The sequence below is a fragment of the Dermacentor variabilis genome, chromosome 3 (genome assembly GCF_050947875.1).
Source record: "Dermacentor variabilis isolate Ectoservices chromosome 3, ASM5094787v1, whole genome shotgun sequence".
NCBI classification, from domain to species: domain Eukaryota; kingdom Metazoa; phylum Arthropoda; class Arachnida; order Ixodida; family Ixodidae; genus Dermacentor; species Dermacentor variabilis.
In genome coordinates, this window is record NC_134570.1 from 220,882,532 (window position 1) to 220,901,354 (window position 18,823).

Genomic DNA, 18,823 nt, shown 5'->3' on the forward strand with positions numbered 1-18,823 from the left:
CGAATTGTCGGTGCGATGAATGCACCGGTTGATTGCACAACGGTCAATCGCTAGACTGGTGCATCGTTGGCACGTAAACTTGTTACACTATGATGACTCATGGTCATCGGTTGTATGTCATCCTAGTGTGACTATATATGTTTCTTATTTACAAGGTCCGTCAACTATAGTCTGCTGAATGTTAGCATTAGCGTCATGTATACTTCCTGTTGACATCAGTGTTGTGTCAGCCTAATGTGACTGCACATTAATTGAAAATTGCTGCGATCAGCTGGAATTCCTACTGAGATACGAGCACAACTACCATGTCGTCAGCACTGCACTGACCATGAGTTCGCATCCACATCAGCTATGCTACAACTAAGCTGGCTACATGCGCCATCACATACGTGGCGTCTTCTGTTCCGTGAACCATCGATGCTGTACAAAACGTGTCTGCCACTCGCCACTGGGGCACAGTGCATGCGCACTCGGGGCATGTAAACGGCAGATTGTGTCGGACACGGCTCAGTCTGAGCGCAAGGTAGCAATTTCAATTCCTAGCCTCGGTGCTTGCATTTCTGGGAGGGAGGCGCTGAGCACTGGGTCCTCGGGTGGTCTTTCACAGCACCTGTGTTGGTCATGCACATTCAGGGTTACAGTGCCAAGTATGCATTTTGTTGGTGTGTGTGCCTGTGATCGCAGCCCTGACTTGTTTTCCTTTTGTCCCTTGTGCAGTATGAGGCGTACATGCCCCTGTGTGAAGTGCAACAAGCCCTGAAGAAAGGGGAGGTCGTGGAGGTGAGAGTGTTTGTCTTGGCTAGTCGACACTAGTATTAATCACGGCCCTGTGACGTTGTGGTTGTGTGGGCTCACCTGTAGGGACCTGTATGTTGCAGTTCTATATGCCTCACAATGTCTTCCTCCTGTTGCGCCGTGTTATGTTGAAGTAAATGGAGGCAAGAGGCCTGCCATACCCAAATTTTGACAGCAGCAGCAAAATGCAGTGGTGTTCATGGCATTAAAAAAAAAAAAAAACACATGAGACTCTACACTGCTAAGCCCCAGGGTGAGGGATCAAATCCCGGCCACCGCAGCTGCATTTCGGTGTAGGTGAAATGCCCACGTACCGTGCATTGGGTACAAATAAAAGACCCAGGTCGTAAATATTGACCTCAAGTCCCCCACTGCTATGTACCCCATAGTCATACTGTGGCATTGGCATGTAAGACCCCAGAATGCAATATTTTTTGTTAAGTAATTTACTGGTCTTGCCCTATGTACATAAACTGTCGCACAGCTTTAAGAATGTTGCGGGTTGGTATGGGGTTGAAATGCTTTTTTTTTTCTGCCCCTGGCAAATCTAAGTCTGATTTGCCCAGTCGTTGACAGGTGAGCATGCGAAAAATTTGTGAATCCTGGTGTATTTTGTGAGGCCAAACATGCTAATAATTATGTCTCCTGCAAAATGAACGTTGTGTATGCCTGGCCACTTTCCTGTGGCCGAGTGTACAAGAGAACAGGCTGGCCAATGCATTAATGTTAAGGGGGGACGCGGCAATTGAAGTGGTAAAATTGCCAAACTTTTCGATTTTCGTATTTTTTTTTCTGTGTTCCATGGACATTTATTTACCTCGTGGTGAAATATTATAACAAAATACGCGATAGAAATCGAAAAAACAGCACTTTCGTAGAGTGCTAAAATAAAAAATAGCAGAAAAATCAGGCTTCGGAAGGCTCCGTCGCACCGCGCATCGCCCGGCTATCCGTTGATGCAACGCCGTCATCTTGGTATCATCGTAAAGAGGAGAGATCGGAGCTCAAGGTAGGTGGAGCGACGCATTTCTGCACCGAAAAATAAACCGGCAAACGCAAGCGAAAAAAGGCAAATGCAGCATTGCGATTGGGCGTTGCAGTCACTTGGAGCACAGGGCACGCTCCTATTGGCTGTTGTAGATTTGAATTGCTGACGAACCTCTCGCGCGCGCATTTGCGCAGCAGTGAGCTGCGCATTCCAGACAACGTGAATGATGATCGTGGCAGCTTTCGCACCTTTTCTGTGATGAGCCCCAAAGGAATGAAGTTCCGAACGGCCCACATGTACGGAAGACCACGAAAGGTGTGGAAATGGGGGAGAAAACTACTTGCAGAAGCAGATGCTGCCGAGCTTGTTGACGAGGCACGACCGGCGCACGTGGGTGACTGGGAAAGCATGCCCACGTACGGCGCTGACGACGCAACCACGAGCGATGTCGTGAAGGCGCGTCCGTGAGCGACAGTGAGGGCTCGTGCGCGAGCAATGTCGTGATGGCAATGCGACATCGGCGGAGCAAAAATGTCGTGTCAAATATTCCACTGCGGATTTCAGCTCCAACTCTCACTAATAAAGAGGTTGCGCAACGAGAGACATGAGCGGACCTTTTGAATGCACTGTCACCTGCCTCTGCACGACGGATGGATGCACATTGACCAAAAAGGCAACTAAGGTGCACGAAACTGCTGCAAGAATGCAAAAAACTGCATCAAAATGTAAAGCAAATGTGTTTCCACAGGCGAAGGACTACATTCCAGGCAGGTTTTAGGTGCTCAAAATTGTAAAAGGTGCTCAAAAAGATTTTAATGTTTACAACAAATGAAACTTCGAGCTCCGTTCTCTCAGGTCTTATATTTAGGGCATTTGCTTTCAGTCATCCCAGTGCCATTTCACAACAAATGAAGACAAAATCATCCTGTCTTTTGCACTTAGATCCTGCAACATTGATGAGTGCAATAAAGCTGTCCATTTTTAACTGCACCTCGTAAAAAAATTTATAATCGGTTTTTTGCAAAACTCGTTAGTAAGACAATATGCATAGGAAAGCTAAAAAAATATTTTTATGCTCATTTTGGCAGGTAAAAATAAACCAATAGCTTTATTGCACAGAATGGGCCTTTGTGAACATGCGAGATGTGCAAATCTTGGCGAACTTATGCGTAATTAATTAATTTGGAATGACCATTAGCGGCTGTCAATTGTAACTCGAAAACTATAATAGATAGCAAAAAACTAATTTCAGTTATGATATCAGCATGACAAGTCACACCTGCGTGCAAAATTTCACCAATTTATTCCCACAAATAAAAGAAACTTTTCATTGCCACGTCCCCCCTTAAACTAAGAGACCACTTTTTGTCGCTTGACAAAAATCGTTAAGCATATGTGTATGCACATTGCCATGCTTGTAAGTGCTCGCTATTATCTGCTTGTGCTGTTCAAGCACAGACGTCAAAAAATGACGTGATAAACGTGATAGTCAAAGCAGCTCGCACTGCATGCGAAGGTGCTGGGTGTGTTAGCCAGGCTTCAATATCACTCCTGCAAGAGGAACCGGCATACCTGGATGGGTCATTGTGGGGAGGGTACTAGGTGGTGATGCATGTTATCGGCTTGTGCAAATCTACAGCATCTTGCCTTGATATTGTGCATCGTATTGTCACTTGGTAGTGACGGTGAAGAAAGCAAAGCAGTGAATGACGAAAGTAGCATTTTACTGGGCAAACTTGTGCCCTCAAAAACAGGCTACACTCAAAGCACAGCAATAGCGGCATACACAGTCGGCGGTCAGCGAAATCTGATCTGTGGGTCAAGCACGTCGGCTTTTATACATCGGTCACTGAAGGTTCCAGAGTAATCGTTGGTGCCCGTATGTTTTCCAGAAAGTTCTACACCATTCGTGTCGTGAACACATGCAATCAGATTACACAAGGTTTGATGACAACAGACAGTGGATGGAATCATCGACAACATTCCAGAAACTGCCACTACATGCATTGTCCTGCGCTGAGTGACAGCATTTTAAACGATGCAACGCAGTCACCAGATAAACGAGTACACGTGTCAATACCCCCTTCTTAAAAAACATTGTCCCAATGCTACAAACATAAAAGGAGAGTGAAAAACAAAAGTACTCTTACTAAAGGAAAAGTAACAAAACAAAGTCCAAAGAAAGTCCAAAGTTCAGCTATGTAAAGTCCCAAAGCTAGCGCTGGTAGAACGCCTCAACTCTCACAACATGGACTATTTCAGGTCGTGAGCGGTAGCACTGTGATTGCAAATTGCCGTCTGGCGCGACCTCATAGTCGAGTGTGTCTGTGCGCCGGATAATCTTGTAGGGTCCGAAATAGCGGCGTAAAAGCTTCTCACTAAGTCCTCATCGGCATATTAGGGTCTAAACCCAGACACGGTTGCCGGGCTGGTATTCCACGTAGTGTTGTTGAAGATTGTAGTGCCGGCTGTTGGTCCTCTGCTGGTTCTCGATGTGCAAGCTGGTGAGCTGTCGGGCTTCTTCCGTGTGCTGGAGATGGGTGGCGACATCAAGATTCTCTTCGTCGGTGACGTGCGGGAGCATGGCGTCGAGAGTCATCGTCTGGTTCCTTCTGTAAACCAGCTTAAACGGCGTGATTTGTGTTGTTTCTTGCGCCGCTGTGTTGTAAGCGAAGGTTACGTACGGCTGCCTGGCATCCTAGGTCTTGTGTTCGATATCTACGTACATGCTAGCATGTCGGCGAGGATCTTATTCAGGCGCTCCGTATGACCATTTGTCTGCGGGTGGTAGGCATTTGTCCTCCCATGGCTTGTCCAGCTGTATTGCGGAATGGCTGGAATAAGCTCTGCTGTAGAGGCCATTCCCCTGTCGGTGATGAGGACTTCTGGGGTGCCATGTCGGAGCAGTATGTTCTCTGCGAATAATTTTGCCACTTCTGCTGTGCTGCCTTTCGGCAGAGCTTTCGTTTCAGCAAAGTGGGTGAGATAGTCCGTCGCCACGACGATCCACTTGTTCCCGGATGTTGACATTGGAAAGGGTCCTAACAAATCCATCCGATATGCTGAAACGGTATGCTGAAACGATATGCTGAAACGGTCGGCAAGGTAGCTCGATCGGCTGTAGATCGGCGTAATGGGTGACGTCAGCGGTGGGGCACTTCCAGTAATACTTGCATTCTTGCGAGCGTGCGGGAAAATCAGAGATGCCCGGCTGTCTCATCATCATGCAGGGCGTGCAGGACTTCTGATCACAGTGCTGCGGGCACAATGAGAAGGTACAGTGGAACCCTGTTCATACGTTTTTAACCGGACCGGGGAAAAAAAACGTAACAGCCGGGAAAATGCAACAGTGAGGAAAGCTCAGAAAATGAATGAAAAAAAGTGCAGCTTCAACTATAGACAATTTATTTCCACAGAGTGCGCTTAGGACCTAAAAACAAGTCCAGAATGGTGGCTTGCCGTTTCTTTCGCTCGCTGGAAATCACCACACGTTTCTCAATAGCTTGGAAGGCCGCATTGCTGTCAGCGTCGCTGTGAGGTGTGACGTACGTGCGGAGGAGGTCCAGAGCCGCGACGGCTTCTCCAAAGCTAGGATTTGGCAACTCCCCGGCATCATGCGGCTCGTGCATCGCAGTCTGCGGCTTCACTCGCAACTGAGTTCCCAACAATCTTGGCGATGCTCTGACACTCTGACGTCAAGAAAACATCCACGGCGACATAGTCGTCGTATGTGACTGCCATTTTGGCTTTTGGCGAGTTTTGGCTGAGCTTGGCTATGGAACTGGCTGCAAGAAGCCGCACGTTAGTTCGATGGCGGCCTCTCGAACTGGCGTGCGGCTTCTTGCAGCCAGTTCCATAGCCAAGCCCGACCAAAACTCGTCAAAAGCCAAAATGGCGGTTGGAGCGCGTTGCCTACTTTAGCCCAGGCAGGTTTGGGGGGCTAAGTTGCGACGTATCATGCGGGAACGTTTTCACAGCTACTGCGTAACGGCGGGGTTCCTTATGCATTGGATCCTATGGAAGCTATGCCGGGACCGGATGAAAACGACGTAGCAGCCGGGAAAACGCAGGAGTGAGGAACGTAACAGCAGGGTTCTACTGTAGTTTGCGCATGCTGGTGAAAAGTTATTCACCAGGACGTTGTTTCGGAATAAAAACGAAGACAATCGGCGCCTAAATACCCTCAGGACAACAACGGCCTTACCTTGCAAGTACTTAGCAAGGTCTTTGAGCTCCAGGTCTGCTCGCTGCTGCTCGGCAAAGTCATCTGCACTTATTGTACCTAAACATGCGCCTTCGTCTTGGTCATCTTGGGGTGGTGTGTCCACGGGAGTTAGAAACAGGCAGTCGGCGTCAGAGTGTTTTCATCCGCACTTGTAGATTACAGTGATGTCGTATTCTTGCAGTCTGAGGCTCCTCCAGGCCAGGCGTTGTGAAGGGTCCTTTAAATTTGCTTGCCAACACGGCGCGTAATGTTCGCTGACGACTTTGAATGGCCTGCTGTATAGGTAAGGGCAAAAATTTTGCTGTAGGCCAAACGATGGCGAGGCATTCCTTTTCGGTCATAGAATAATTGCCTTCTGCTTTTGACAGCGACCGGCAAGCATAAGATATCACCAATTCAAGTCCGTCTTTCCTATGGACTAGGACGGCACCGAAGCCTAGGCTACTGGCGTCAGTGTGGATTTCGGTATCGGCGTCCTCGTCGAAGTTTGTGTCGTTTGAGTTCTTGAAATGCGTCGGCCTGCGGCGTTTCCCACTTGAACTCGACAACACATTTGGTTAGATGTCAGCAGCTCCGCGATGCGTGAAAAGTCCTTGACCAATCACCTGTAGCAGGCACACATGCCAAGGAATATACGCACTGCCTTCTTGTCGATGGGCTGCGGGAACTTTGTGATGCCAGCTGTGTTATGTGGGTCGGGGTGGATTCCAGATTTGCTGATGGCGTGGCCCAGAAACAGAAGCTCATCGTAAGCGAAGCGGCACTTTCCCGGCTTCAGAGTGAGCCCTGATGACTTGATGGCCTCTAGTACTGTCGCAAGCCGCCTAAGGTGATCTTCGAAATTTCCGGCGAAGATGACGACATCATCCAAGTAAACAAGGCAGGTCTGCCACTTCAATTTTGCTAACACCGTGTCCATGATGCACTAGAACGTTGAACGTTGCAGGTGCTAAGCAGAGTCCGGATGGCATTACCTTGAACTGGTAGAGGCCGCCTGGCATGATGAAGGCGGTCTTTTCGCTATCCCTCTCGTGGACTTCTATTTGCCAGTAGCCAGTCTTGAGATCCATCAACAAGAAGTATTTTGCGTTGCAGAGTCGATCCAATACGTCGTCTATCTGTGGAAGGGGTGTACGTCCTTCATCGTGTTCTTGTTCACTCGGCGATAATCGACGCAGAAACGTGGTGTTCAGTCCTTTTTCTTCACCAAGGCTACAGGAGATGCCCACGGGCTTTTCGATGGCTGGATGATGTCGCGCAGCATTTCGTCGACTTGTTGCTTAAAAGCTTTACATTCTCGTGTCAAAACTCGATAAGAGCTCTGGCGCAGTGGTCGAGCACACTCTTCGGTCATTATGCGATGCTTTGTGACTGGTGTTTGTCGAATCCTCGATGACATTGAATAGCAGTCTTTGTATCGTTGGAGCAGGCCTCTGAGCTGCTGCTGCTTAGTCATGGGGAGGCTTGGATTTATGCCTAAGTCTGGTTCGGGAACTATGGTCGTCGAAGTAAATGCAGCGGAATCTGAGAGGACAAAAGCATTGCTGGCTTCCACAATTTCCTCAATGTATGCAATCGTCGTGCCCCTGTTGATGTGCTTGAACTCCTGGCTGAAGTTTGTCATCATCACTTTTGCTTTCCCTCCATGCAGTCGAGTTACCCTCTTGTGACACAAATTTCATGGTCAAGTAGTAAACGTTGGTCACTCTTGATAACGCCTGCTACATCAGCGGGTGTTTCGCTGCCGACGGAAATGACAATGTTGGAGCAAGGTGGGATACTAACTTGATCTTCGAGCACACTCAAGGCATGGTGACTGTGAGCGCTCTCCGGCAGTATCGCTTGATCTTCGGGTAGTGTTATCGACTTCGACTTCAGGTTGATGATTGCGCCGTGTTGGTTCAGGAAATTCATGCCCAGAATGGCGTCTCTTGAACACTGCTGTAGGATAACGAAGGTGGCAGGGTAGTTCAGGTCATGAACGGTAATTCTTGCCGTGCAGATTCTAGTAGCCGTTATGAGGTGTCCTCCAGCGGTACAAATTTGAGGGCCTTCCCACACAGTCTTAACATTCAACTTGACGGCGAAGGGTCCACTCATGACAGAGTAGTCGGTTCCTATGTCCACTAATGCAGTGAGTGCTTGGACGTCGAGCAACACGGTATGGGCGGTGGCTCTTTGTTTTGCATTGCAGTTAGGGCTTGGCGACGGATCACGGCTGCATCGCGTTGATGTGTGGCTGGTACGATGCGGCATCAGGTCCTTGGTCGGTGCATCCTTTGCTTCCACGCTTCGTTGTGATGGCGGCGTGTCGTTATGTTGTCAAGATAGCCTCCTCGGCATCTCTGGCAGCGGCGAAGGATCATTGTCATTTCAACGTACAGCAACCGCACTTACATCGGTTGCTGCTTTCAGTTTTCTGAATGTGGGATTTCAGACCCGTCCGGACTGGGCCAGTGTGCGGTCGGCACTGTGGCGACTGGTGACGTCCTGATGACAGCGAACAGGAAAGACATCGGGGACTTCACTGCATTGCGGCGATGTCTCTGATATCACAAGGCCATTCACCTTGCTGTGGGTGCAGTAACGTTGACGGCGAACCCTTGCAGTCCCAAGGCATGGTATCGGCTTAGTGGTAGACATGGTCAGCTTCTTCACAGTAATAGTAGAGCGGGCATTGGTTGGGGGCGTGCGAAACGTCACTTTTCTTTGGAATGCTGCGCGGGGTGATGGTTTGGTGTGCTGGCTGCAGTGGTAGTGGACGACGGAACTGTGGCGTCACTGGGCCCTGCCACGGGCACCGAGGGGGAACGTGACAGCGGGCTACAGCGGTGTACATCATCGCTTGTGGCTGAGGCTGCGGCAATTCAGGGGCTACGAGTGATTGTTGGAGCTCCTCACGTACGATGTCGGCAGTCGAAGCCACTTGAGGCTGGAATGAGGGGAGCAACTTCTGAAGCACAATCGTTCTGATCATCTCACGCAGGTCGTCGGTGGCCAGTGATTGTATTCTGGCGTAGTTTGTTGACTTTGTGCGGCAGTTGATTTGTCGGCTCCACATTTCCAGTCTTTTCTCAATGTTGGTTGCCTCGCGAAGAAACTCTTTGACGGTCTTTGGTGGGCTTCGTATCATTCTGCTGAAAAGCTCTTCCTTCACACCACGCATGAGTTGGCGGACTTTCTTTTTCGGGGACATTTCTGGGTTGGTGTGGTGGAATAGATGGCTTATTTCTTCTGTAACTATGGCAATGTTCTCGTTCGTTAGTTGCACTGGGGCTTACAATAGAACTTCTGCCCTTTCTTTCTGGAAAACGCTCGTGAAGGTCCTCAGGAAGTTACTGCGGAACAGGTCCCATGTTGTAAGGGTGGACTCCCAGTTATCAAACCATGTCCTCGCGGCATCTTTCAAGGATAAGTACACGTGGCACAGCTTGTCCTGAGAGGTCCAGCTGTTGAAGACCGAGATCCTTTCGAAACTCTCGAGCCAGGTTTTTGGGTCCTCCGACTAAGCTCCGCGGAAGGTAGGTCGCTCTCTCGGTTGTTGAAGCACGATAGGGAACGCTGGTGCTGCCATTGTGGTCGTTAACTTGGTAACAATCTTCCTGGTCATCTCAGTCAAACGTACACGCTCTGGAGACAGTCCTTGCAGCCTGCAGCTAGCTCGCTGGCCCTTGGCGACAGTCGTGTGTTCGAGATTCGGGCTTGGATAATGGCTTTGCGGGGGCGTTCGGTACACGAATGCACTAGCACCTCCACCAGATGTCACGTGGTAGTGACAGTGAAGAAAGCAAAACTGTCAATAGCGAAACCACTGTTTTATTTGGCGAACTTGTGCCCACAAAAGCAAGTTACACTCAAAGCATAGCAATAGCGGCGAACACGGATGGCAGTCGACAGAATTTGATATGTGGGGTCGAGCGCATCGGCTTTTACACATCAGTCACCAAAGGTTCTAGAATCATCACTGGTGCCCGCGTGTCTTCCAGACAGTTCTACACCGTTTGCATCACGCACACATGCATTCAGATTACACAAGGTTCAATGACAACAGACAGCAGATAGAACCATTGATGGAAATCCAGAAACTTCTGATACATGCAGGTGCGTCCTGCCTTGAGGGACAACAATGTTAGATGATGAAATGCAGTCATCCAATAAACAAGTGCACATATCAGTATGATGCAGTATTAATTCATTTATTTATTTGAGTACCCTAAGAGCCCACTATGGCATTACATAGGGGGGGGGGGCGACGAAAAAGTTCAAGCGTAAGTGGAATGTGTACAATGCAAATAATATATGAAGGCATTAGAAACAATAAAAAAAATTATAAAAAAAAAGAAAAAAAATGAATCTTAGTCGAGAGTCTGCACTTATCCCATGGCTTTCTTTGTCATTTTGTGCCACTCTTTTATGACACACTGTTCTGGTGGGCAGATGTGCAGTCGATCAGTGCATTGATATGGCTGCCTTGCTGTTTGCGCTGTTTTACAGGGGGTGCTGCGCATCAACCCAAGGAACTACGAGGACTCCTTTATCAGTGCGCCGGTAATCCTCGGTAGTCCTATTTCGCTGGCTCCTTCCTCTTCCCCTGGCTCCCCTGTTGTTTCTCTCTTGATCCTAACCTGTCGGTCTCTCTAAACTGCTCGGGGTGGTGGTGGTAATGACTGCAGCCCTATAGCCATGTCAGGCTTAGAACAAAAGTGAGGCCTGTGACCCACTTGGGGTTTAGATGGTAGAGTGTGTGGACCCGTGGGGCAGAGTGTTTTTATTGTTGCAAGAAGTGTGTGCAGAGTGATGGAGCATAGTAAATAGGAAAGTTCGATGAGAGACCTGTGGAGGGTGCTGCTTTACCAGGCAGTAGTACGATTGGTAACTGACAAGGCTTTGTACTTTGACAGAAATTGCTGCGCAAAGAAATAGTACTTCTTTTTTATTTCAGTGATTCAGCAGCCATGCTTAACATTGGGAGTACAGACGTCTGAAGAGCTTGACAGTTTGTAGAATTTAAAACGATCAGAAATTTGGAGTCTGCTACCTACTCTGCTAACGGTGAAAACACCAGCATTATTTAGCGTAATGAGATGGAGGAAGTGATCGACAGCAGTCGACCTGACCTGGCAACAAGCTGCAGCAACATCCTTTTGTTCGACCACTGTAAATCAGCATCACCCAGGCATTTCAAAGCTTTTCACGGTCTGACAACTCAACAGCCAAGTGGGTGCTGCCTGTTTGCACACGCTCTGTGGCCGTCCAGTCAAGTTTGTTGAGCCAACAGAGATTTGCAGGAAGGCGCACTTTGGTCCTCAGTGGGCCTGCACTATTAGCATGCGGGAAACTATGCATATTTGAAGAAAAACCAACAGCAAGGCATTGAGCTCATGAAAATCACGTATCGGTGTATGGCAGCAGGAAACACACTTCACAGCGCTGTATCGCTACAGAAGTTGTCGTGTGCACCCTGCAGAAGTGGTACTGCACAGAGCACAGTAAAACTCGTTGAATTCACATCTCCATTGCAGAGCAAGAGAGGGCAATCGTATGCAAAACAAGTTGATCCAGCACAACCATTAGAAAATGCAAAGCCACTTTAAGGGGACCAGTAAAATTGGTTTTTATAAAATGCAGCTCAAATGATGCCTTTATTTTTCTTCTATTAGTTCAAGTCCAGCACTAAGCGTATGTGTGTGCCCGTGTTAGCAGTACGTACATGGTGTATTTTACAACATGTCGCCCTAATCACGTAAGCTATCCTAGGGCTAGGACAAAAGTCTAACCTTTGGTGCACTCATCAATGCAAATAAATGCATGAGCTGAGTGCGCTGATCGCATTGCATTCATATTATTTTGCGCATTTTCTCACCAGCCGATTTTACTGAGTGGCCCACTATGTCATGTGTGCGTGCACATGGTGTAGCACACGGGCTCTTACAGGAGTTCACCCTGTTTTGCAGCAGTGCTGAGGCCTTCCCCCTTTGTTTTCCTTGCACCACCTCTGCTTTCCTCTTGCTGCTATCCACGCTTTGTCTTCTCTTTGTCTTGCACACTATGCTGGTGCTTTTATTTAGTGCATTTTTAAATGTTTGGCACATTATAGAAGGGTCTGGTTGCACTTTGTACTCTGATGTTATGCGTGGGCCATGTTATGTGGTATTTTATGCTTGGAAGTCCTGCTCTCATTTGCGAGCTTGGAGGGTGCCGAATGGTTTATAGCTTCGCAAGTTGATACTTGCATAACCTTGTAAAAGTCAGTTCGGCAGGCAACAGGTACAAGAAAAAGAATGCTGATGTGCTGGCATTTGCAATTGCACTCAAGCCTCGTTATATCTGTTACTTCAATGTATTCATGATTGCTATTTACTGCGATATGTGCCCAGTGGAGTGCACAATTGTAAACATTTTTCTTTTCAGAGACAACTCTAGTTCGTTATATCCATTGGCAGGGCAATTTCACTTCATTAAAATGAAGTTTTGAATACATGAACCTTTGTGGCATCTTCAAGGGGAACTTAATTTACCTCATTATGTCCTCCCTCATGGCACACCCAATTACCCAATCGCCCTCAGTCCCCAGTGGCTGCGGAGCATCTGACCAAGGCGGCGGTCAGACTTGCAACGCAGCAGAGGGTGCTAAGAATACCTGGGTCCCGACAGGCCACCAATGGAAGCTGACCCTTGCAACGTGTAACACCTGAACCCTCTTGAGTGAGGCTAGCTTAGCAGGACTCTTTGAGGAATTATTGGACATTATTTGGAATATCATCGGCCTTAGTGAGGCTAGAAGAACTGGTGAGGCTTGCTTACACATTGCTGAATAATGGCCATGGCCTCTGCTATAGAGGTCTCCTAGATAAGAAGCAATAGGGGGTAGGATTCCTAATCCATAAGGAAAAAGCGGGCAACATTGGTGAATTCTACAGCATTAATGAGAGGGTAGCTGTAGTCGTAATCGAGCTTAATAAAAGGTATAGATTAAAGGTAGTACAAGCCTGCGCTCCAACATCGAGTCACAATGATGAGGAAGTAGATCAGTTTTATGAAGATGTTGAATTAGCGATGCGAAAAGTGCAAACTCAGTATATTGAAGTAATGGGTGACTTCAATGCAAAAGTGGGGAAAAAGCAGGCTGGTGAACAAGTAATTGGCATCTACAGAGTCAATTGTAGGAACGCTAGAGGAGAGATGCTGGTAGAATTCGCAGAAAGGAATAAGCTTCGAATAATGAACACCTTTTTCAGGAAGCGCAGCAACAAAAAGTGTACCTGGAAAAGCCTTCATGGTGAAACAAGAAATGAAATTGACTTCGTGTTTTCTACTGATTCCAGCATAGTACAGGATGTAGAAGTGACAAGTAGGGTAAAGTGCAGTGGTGATAGTTTAGTGAGGGCTAGGATTCACCTCAATTTGAAGAGAGAAAGAGCTAAATTGATCAAGAAGAAACAGGTCAACCTTGAGGCAGTAAAGGTAAAAGCAAACAAATTCAGGCTGGTACTTGCAAACAAATATGTAGCCTTAGAACAGACAGATGATGATGACATAGAGGTAATGAATGAAACCGTAACTAGGTTGGTTTCAGAGGCAGCAATTGAATTGGGAGGCAAGGCACCAAGTCAACCAGTAAGCAAGCTCTCCCAATTAACAAAGGACCTAATAAAGAAATGGCAAAAAATGAAAGTGTCCAACTCAAGAGATAAGATAGAATTCGCGGAACTGTCAAAACTGATCAACAAGGCGAAAATAAGTGTTATTCAAAACTATAACGTGAGAAAGACTGAAGCCGTAAAAAATGGACGCAGCCTGAAATCAGTGAGAAAGAAATTTGGCATAGGGCAAACCAAGATGTATGCACTAAATGATAAGCAGGGTAATATCATCAGCAATCTCGAAGATATAGTAAAAGCAGAGGAAGAATTTTATACTCACCTGTACAGTACCCAGAGGAGTCGGGATACCTCAATTAGAATCAGTAATGAACAGGATACAGAAACTCCTCCTATAACTATCAATGAGGTCAGAAGGGCCATGCAAGACATGAAACGAGGAAACACGACAGGAGAAGATGGAATAACAGTCGATTTAATCAAAGATGGAAGTGACATAATGCTTGGAAAACTGGCGGTCTGCTGAGCACGAGGTGGCGGGATCGAATCCCGGCCACGGCGGCCGCATTTCGATAGAGGCGAAATGCGAAAACACCCGTGTGCTTAGTGTTAGGTGCACGTTAAAGAACCCCAGGTGGTGAAAATTTCCGGAGTCCTCCACTACGGTGTGCCTCATAATCAGAAAGTGGTTTTGGCACGTAAAACCACAAATATTATATTATAAAACTGGCGGCTTTTTATATGAAGTGTATCGACTGCAAGGGTCCCAGAAAACTGGATGAATGCAAACATTATACTAATCCACAAAAAGGGAGACGTTAAAAAATTAAAAAATTATAAGCCCATTAGCTTACTCCCAGTATTATATAAAATATTTACCAAAATAATCTCCAATAGAATAAGGACAACACTGGACTGTATTCAACCAAGGGAGCAGGCTGGCTTCAGGAAGGGATACTCTACAATGAATCACATCCATGTCGTCAATCAGGTTATCGAGAAATCTGCAGAGTACAATAAGCCTCTCTATATGGCTTTCATAGATTACGGAAAGCCATTTGACTCACTCAAAATACCGACAGTCATAGAGGCATTACGTAATCAAGGAGTACAAAACGCTTACGTAAAGACCTTCGAAAATATCTGCAGAGGTTCTACAGCTACCTTAATTCTACACAAGAAAAGCAGGAAGATACCTATAAAGAAAGGGGTCAGACAGGGAGGCACTATCTCTCCAATGCTATACTCTGCTTGCTTAGAAGAATTATTCAAGCTATTAAACTGGAAAGGCTTAGGAGTAAAGATCGATGGCGAATATCTCGGCAACCTTCGATTTGCCAATGACATTGTTCTATTCAGCAACAATGCAGATTAGTTACAACAAATGATTGAAGACCGCAACAGAGAGAGTGTAAGAGTGGGATTAATGATTAATATGCAGAAGACAAAGATACAATGAACAACCGGGCAAAGGAACAAGAGTTCCGGATCTCAAGTCAGCCTCTAGAGTCTGTGAAGGAGTACGTGTTTACCTAGGTCAATTGCGGTAATCACGGTCCGCCGCATGTACTTCTGAAGGTCCGCCGCATGTCCAGCTTGTGGACTTAGCATTTTCAACCAGTTTCTAAAAGTTTCGGTTCTGCTTCTTTCGTAAAATCGAAGCAAGGCTTGCTGCCGGTGTAACTGCGCAGTTATCGAAAGTCGCTCCCTTGGCGGCGTCCCGCGCGGCTGCATCGCAAGAAGAGCCTCTTGCTCGGAACTATGCTGCATCTGCACTTCAATATAGTGATGAGAACTCAAGTTATGATTCCGAGGATGATAGCAAAGCAGATTCAAGCTTTGACGGCGACGAAGTTTTGAGTCAGCATGGGACATCCGCAGCTGTTCACCAGCGCGTTTTCTTTATGGCCTTGAGCAGTCTTTTTCCTTGTGTGCGCTTATCTGCCAATCTTTTTGGATGACCTGAGAGCTCTACTGATTATCTTCAAGGTGCATACTGGTTATGATGTGCTGCCATTGGTAGCAAAGAAACTTCCATTCACGCCAAGAAAACTGCCCATAAGCACATCTCGACCCAGCACTACGGATCAGCGCAAGGAAGTTTACATCGGCGTGGGATTTCTTTCTACTCTTCTTCTCTGCAGAGGTGATAAAGGTAATATAGAAAAATGGAAACAGATATGCTTGGATGCATAATCTTGTAGTTGCCCAGCTTCCCTGATGGCGATTGGTCCTGGAAGCGGTGCATCACTCTAGACGAGCTGGTAAAGTGCATTTCTTGGACTTCTGGTCAGACCATCCTCAGAAGATGCCATAAAGCCGGAACTGCAAAATTTGTTGCGAGGACCGCAAAGTTGAACAAAAACCAGGCGTTTTGTGGGGAAAGTGTGAAGCGCACCTATGCTGCAAAAATCCAGAAACTGCTTCACTGCATGGCATGAGCGATGAACCAGTCTTAGTTTCTTTTTTGTATCCGAAGAACGGTAGTGCACTGAGCATTTATTTTTTCAGTCGCTAAATTTGGGTTATTTATTTTTGAAATGTATATCCTTAATTTTCTTTGATGTTAATGTTTTTGTAAACATCGTGTATTTTTTTTTATCAACTGGCACCAGAATTGGTGCTTTCTAGAATTTTCAGGTTCAACCTAATAAAGTTTTTTGTTTGACAACATATGTTTTTGGAAAGGGCACTTCATTACACACAATATGCTATGCTGCAATATGCGTGCCAGAATATTATTTGTAGTGGCAAATAATTTTGATATTTGAATTTTGACAAGAAGGGTCATGATATTTTGTATCGTTATAAGTCTGCGCAAGTTAGGGTGTTCACACATGTGGAGTTCCTGCACACTTCGTTCTCTTAACTACTGCACCATCGATGCTGATACCGCATTGCGACGAGCTCGTGCGAGGCCTGCCGGTGGTGGCAGTGGTACGCCACACCATTGGTGGTGGGCTTGTGTGTATGGAAGTGCTCGCCCATTAAATGCAGCACAGGTTAACTTCTAATTTTCTGTGCACTGCTTAACTTTTGTGAGTGCATGAATTATATGCAATGCCACTTGGGGAAACATGGCAGAATGGTAGTGTATCAGATTGAAACATGATACACAAAAGCCAATGGACTTAAGGCCGTGACCATGAAAACTGTAGCAATGCCAGGAATCTCTACATGGTTCTAGTGTCGCAGGAACTGTGTTTATTGTTGCCAGGAAGCCTATAGGTGTGCCGTTATATTATATTGCAGTTGAACCTCGCAGTAATGAAATCGGCAGCAAACGCGAAAAAATTCGACTTCGCAGGAATTTCATTGTTGCAAAATGAAGCAGCACAGGTAGGTAATGTATTGCAGAACGAAACTTTGCTGTCAAAATACTGTTAGCCTGCTTTGGCAAGTTCTGCTCGAAAAGATAGCACCGCAAACCCGACAGTACAAGGTGGGCTGCAAGGTGGCACTGCTGTGGGGCAGTATTCTTGGCCATTTGCTTTCAGAGGTACGATCACTTCCATGACATTTTGCTTTAACTGGGCACCGAACGTAGAGCAAAAGCGCTCCATCCATGGAGCAGCATTTCTCCAGCACACGCTGTTGCCTGTAGGCCCCGATGCATCCGGCACCGAGCACGAAAGAGATTGTATCTCGTATACCCCTAGGCAATCGATTGAAATTACGGCCCTTTCATGCAAATCTAAATCTGGCGCCGAACCTGCATACGGTGCCTGTCGGGTGGCACCAAAGCCAGCGTTCTTGAAGCAAGGAATGTGTATTCTTAGATGATTGCTCAATCGCAGCTCGATGTGTAGCACTCCATGCTGCGACTGCCGTCTCAAGCGCCATAAACAGTTCCACACCGATGGGACGTGGATTTTCTTGTTTTTTCTGCATTTTTCTAACCGAGGTGCACATTACGCACTGCACGAGGTGTGCAAAAACCGCTGTCACATGTTGGTAGCAACATGCGTGCCGCTTGCAACAGGCGATCAACAAACAAGATGACGGCCATGATGCGTTTCCAACGCGTGTGACCACTTCCAGCACTTTTGTTTTTCTAAACAAAAAGGGTAGTGCCCACGCAAGTGTAAATTAGTGGTACTTTATGCAATTTTAGTGCAATGTTGGCAGTGTAGAAGATTATATTTACCATATATATACAAAATGAGTCCGAATAGTTAAAATGGCTGACCACTAACAACCCGCAGCAGCCAACGTCTCGCAATCTTCTTCCTCTCTTCGTTCATCCTTAGTTAACAGGACTGCCGGGTGGTGAAGCGCCATCTCGGCGCATGGTAGGCGAAGTATGGCTTCAGCCGCGAAACGTCGACGATGTCAACAGGCGGTGGACTTGAAGATGGATCAGACTGTAACAGCATTATCTCATAATTGACGTCGTTAACTTGATGTGGGACTTCATAAGTCCCTGTGTAGCGAGAGAGAAGCTTCTGGGAGAGGCCGACCCGACAACATGGGGACCAACGCAGCACCCAAGCACCTGGGGCGAAATGAACATCGTGATGGCACTGGTCGTAACGCTCTTCTTGCAGATGCTGCGAGGCTAATAAGCGAGATCGGGCAACTTGATGTGCCATATGAGGGCGATCAATGACCTTGCGAGCGTACTTAATAGTAATGCGGGGCATAGAAGGTAGGATGGTGTCAAAGGGCAATGTGCGGTCGCGACCATACAAAAAATAAAAGGGTGAATATCCTGCGGTGTCATGTTGGGACAAGTTATATGCAAATGTCACATAGGCCAGCATGGCGTCCCTGTCACGGTGATCGTTGGAAACGTACATCGACAGCATCTCTGTGAGTGTTCGGTTGAGACGTTGTGTAAGACCGTTGGTTTGTGGGTGGTAGGCGGTGGACAGCTTGTGCTCAGTGGCATAAGAGTGAACGAGGTCGTCCACAACTCGAGACAAGAACGAGCGGCCACGGTCTCTAAGTAACTGTCGAGGTGCACCGTGCTGGAGAATGACGTCGTGAAGGAGAAAATCGGCGATGCCAGTTGCGCAACTAGTCGACAACGCCTTTGTTATCGCGTAGCGTGTCGCGTAATCAGTAGTGACAGCGATCCATTTATTCCCTCTAGTCGCCGTCGGAACAGGGCCAAGCAGGTCAAGGCCAATGCGAAAGAATGGTTCAGAGGGAACTTCAATTGGATGGAGTCGAAAGACAGGTGCCAGGAGAGGTTTCTTCCGGCACTGACAC

General features: G+C 47.1%; 1 protein-coding gene across 3 annotated transcripts in view; it reads left to right on the top strand.

Annotated features, from left to right (window-relative positions):
- The window catches only part of LOC142576651 (DIS3-like exonuclease 2), a 318,054-nt gene that overhangs the window by 67,908 nt on the left and 231,323 nt on the right, over positions 1–18,823 (top strand). For 2 of the 3 annotated variants that reach the window (XM_075686870.1, XM_075686871.1), the window contains 2 exons: positions 718–780; positions 10,503–10,556. In XM_075686870.1, coding sequence (XP_075542985.1) covers positions 718–780; positions 10,503–10,556 — 117 coding nt within the window. Of the gene's footprint in view, positions 1–717; positions 781–10,502; positions 10,567–18,823 lie in introns of those variants that run through there. The other variant, XM_075686872.1, reaches the window with a different exon arrangement.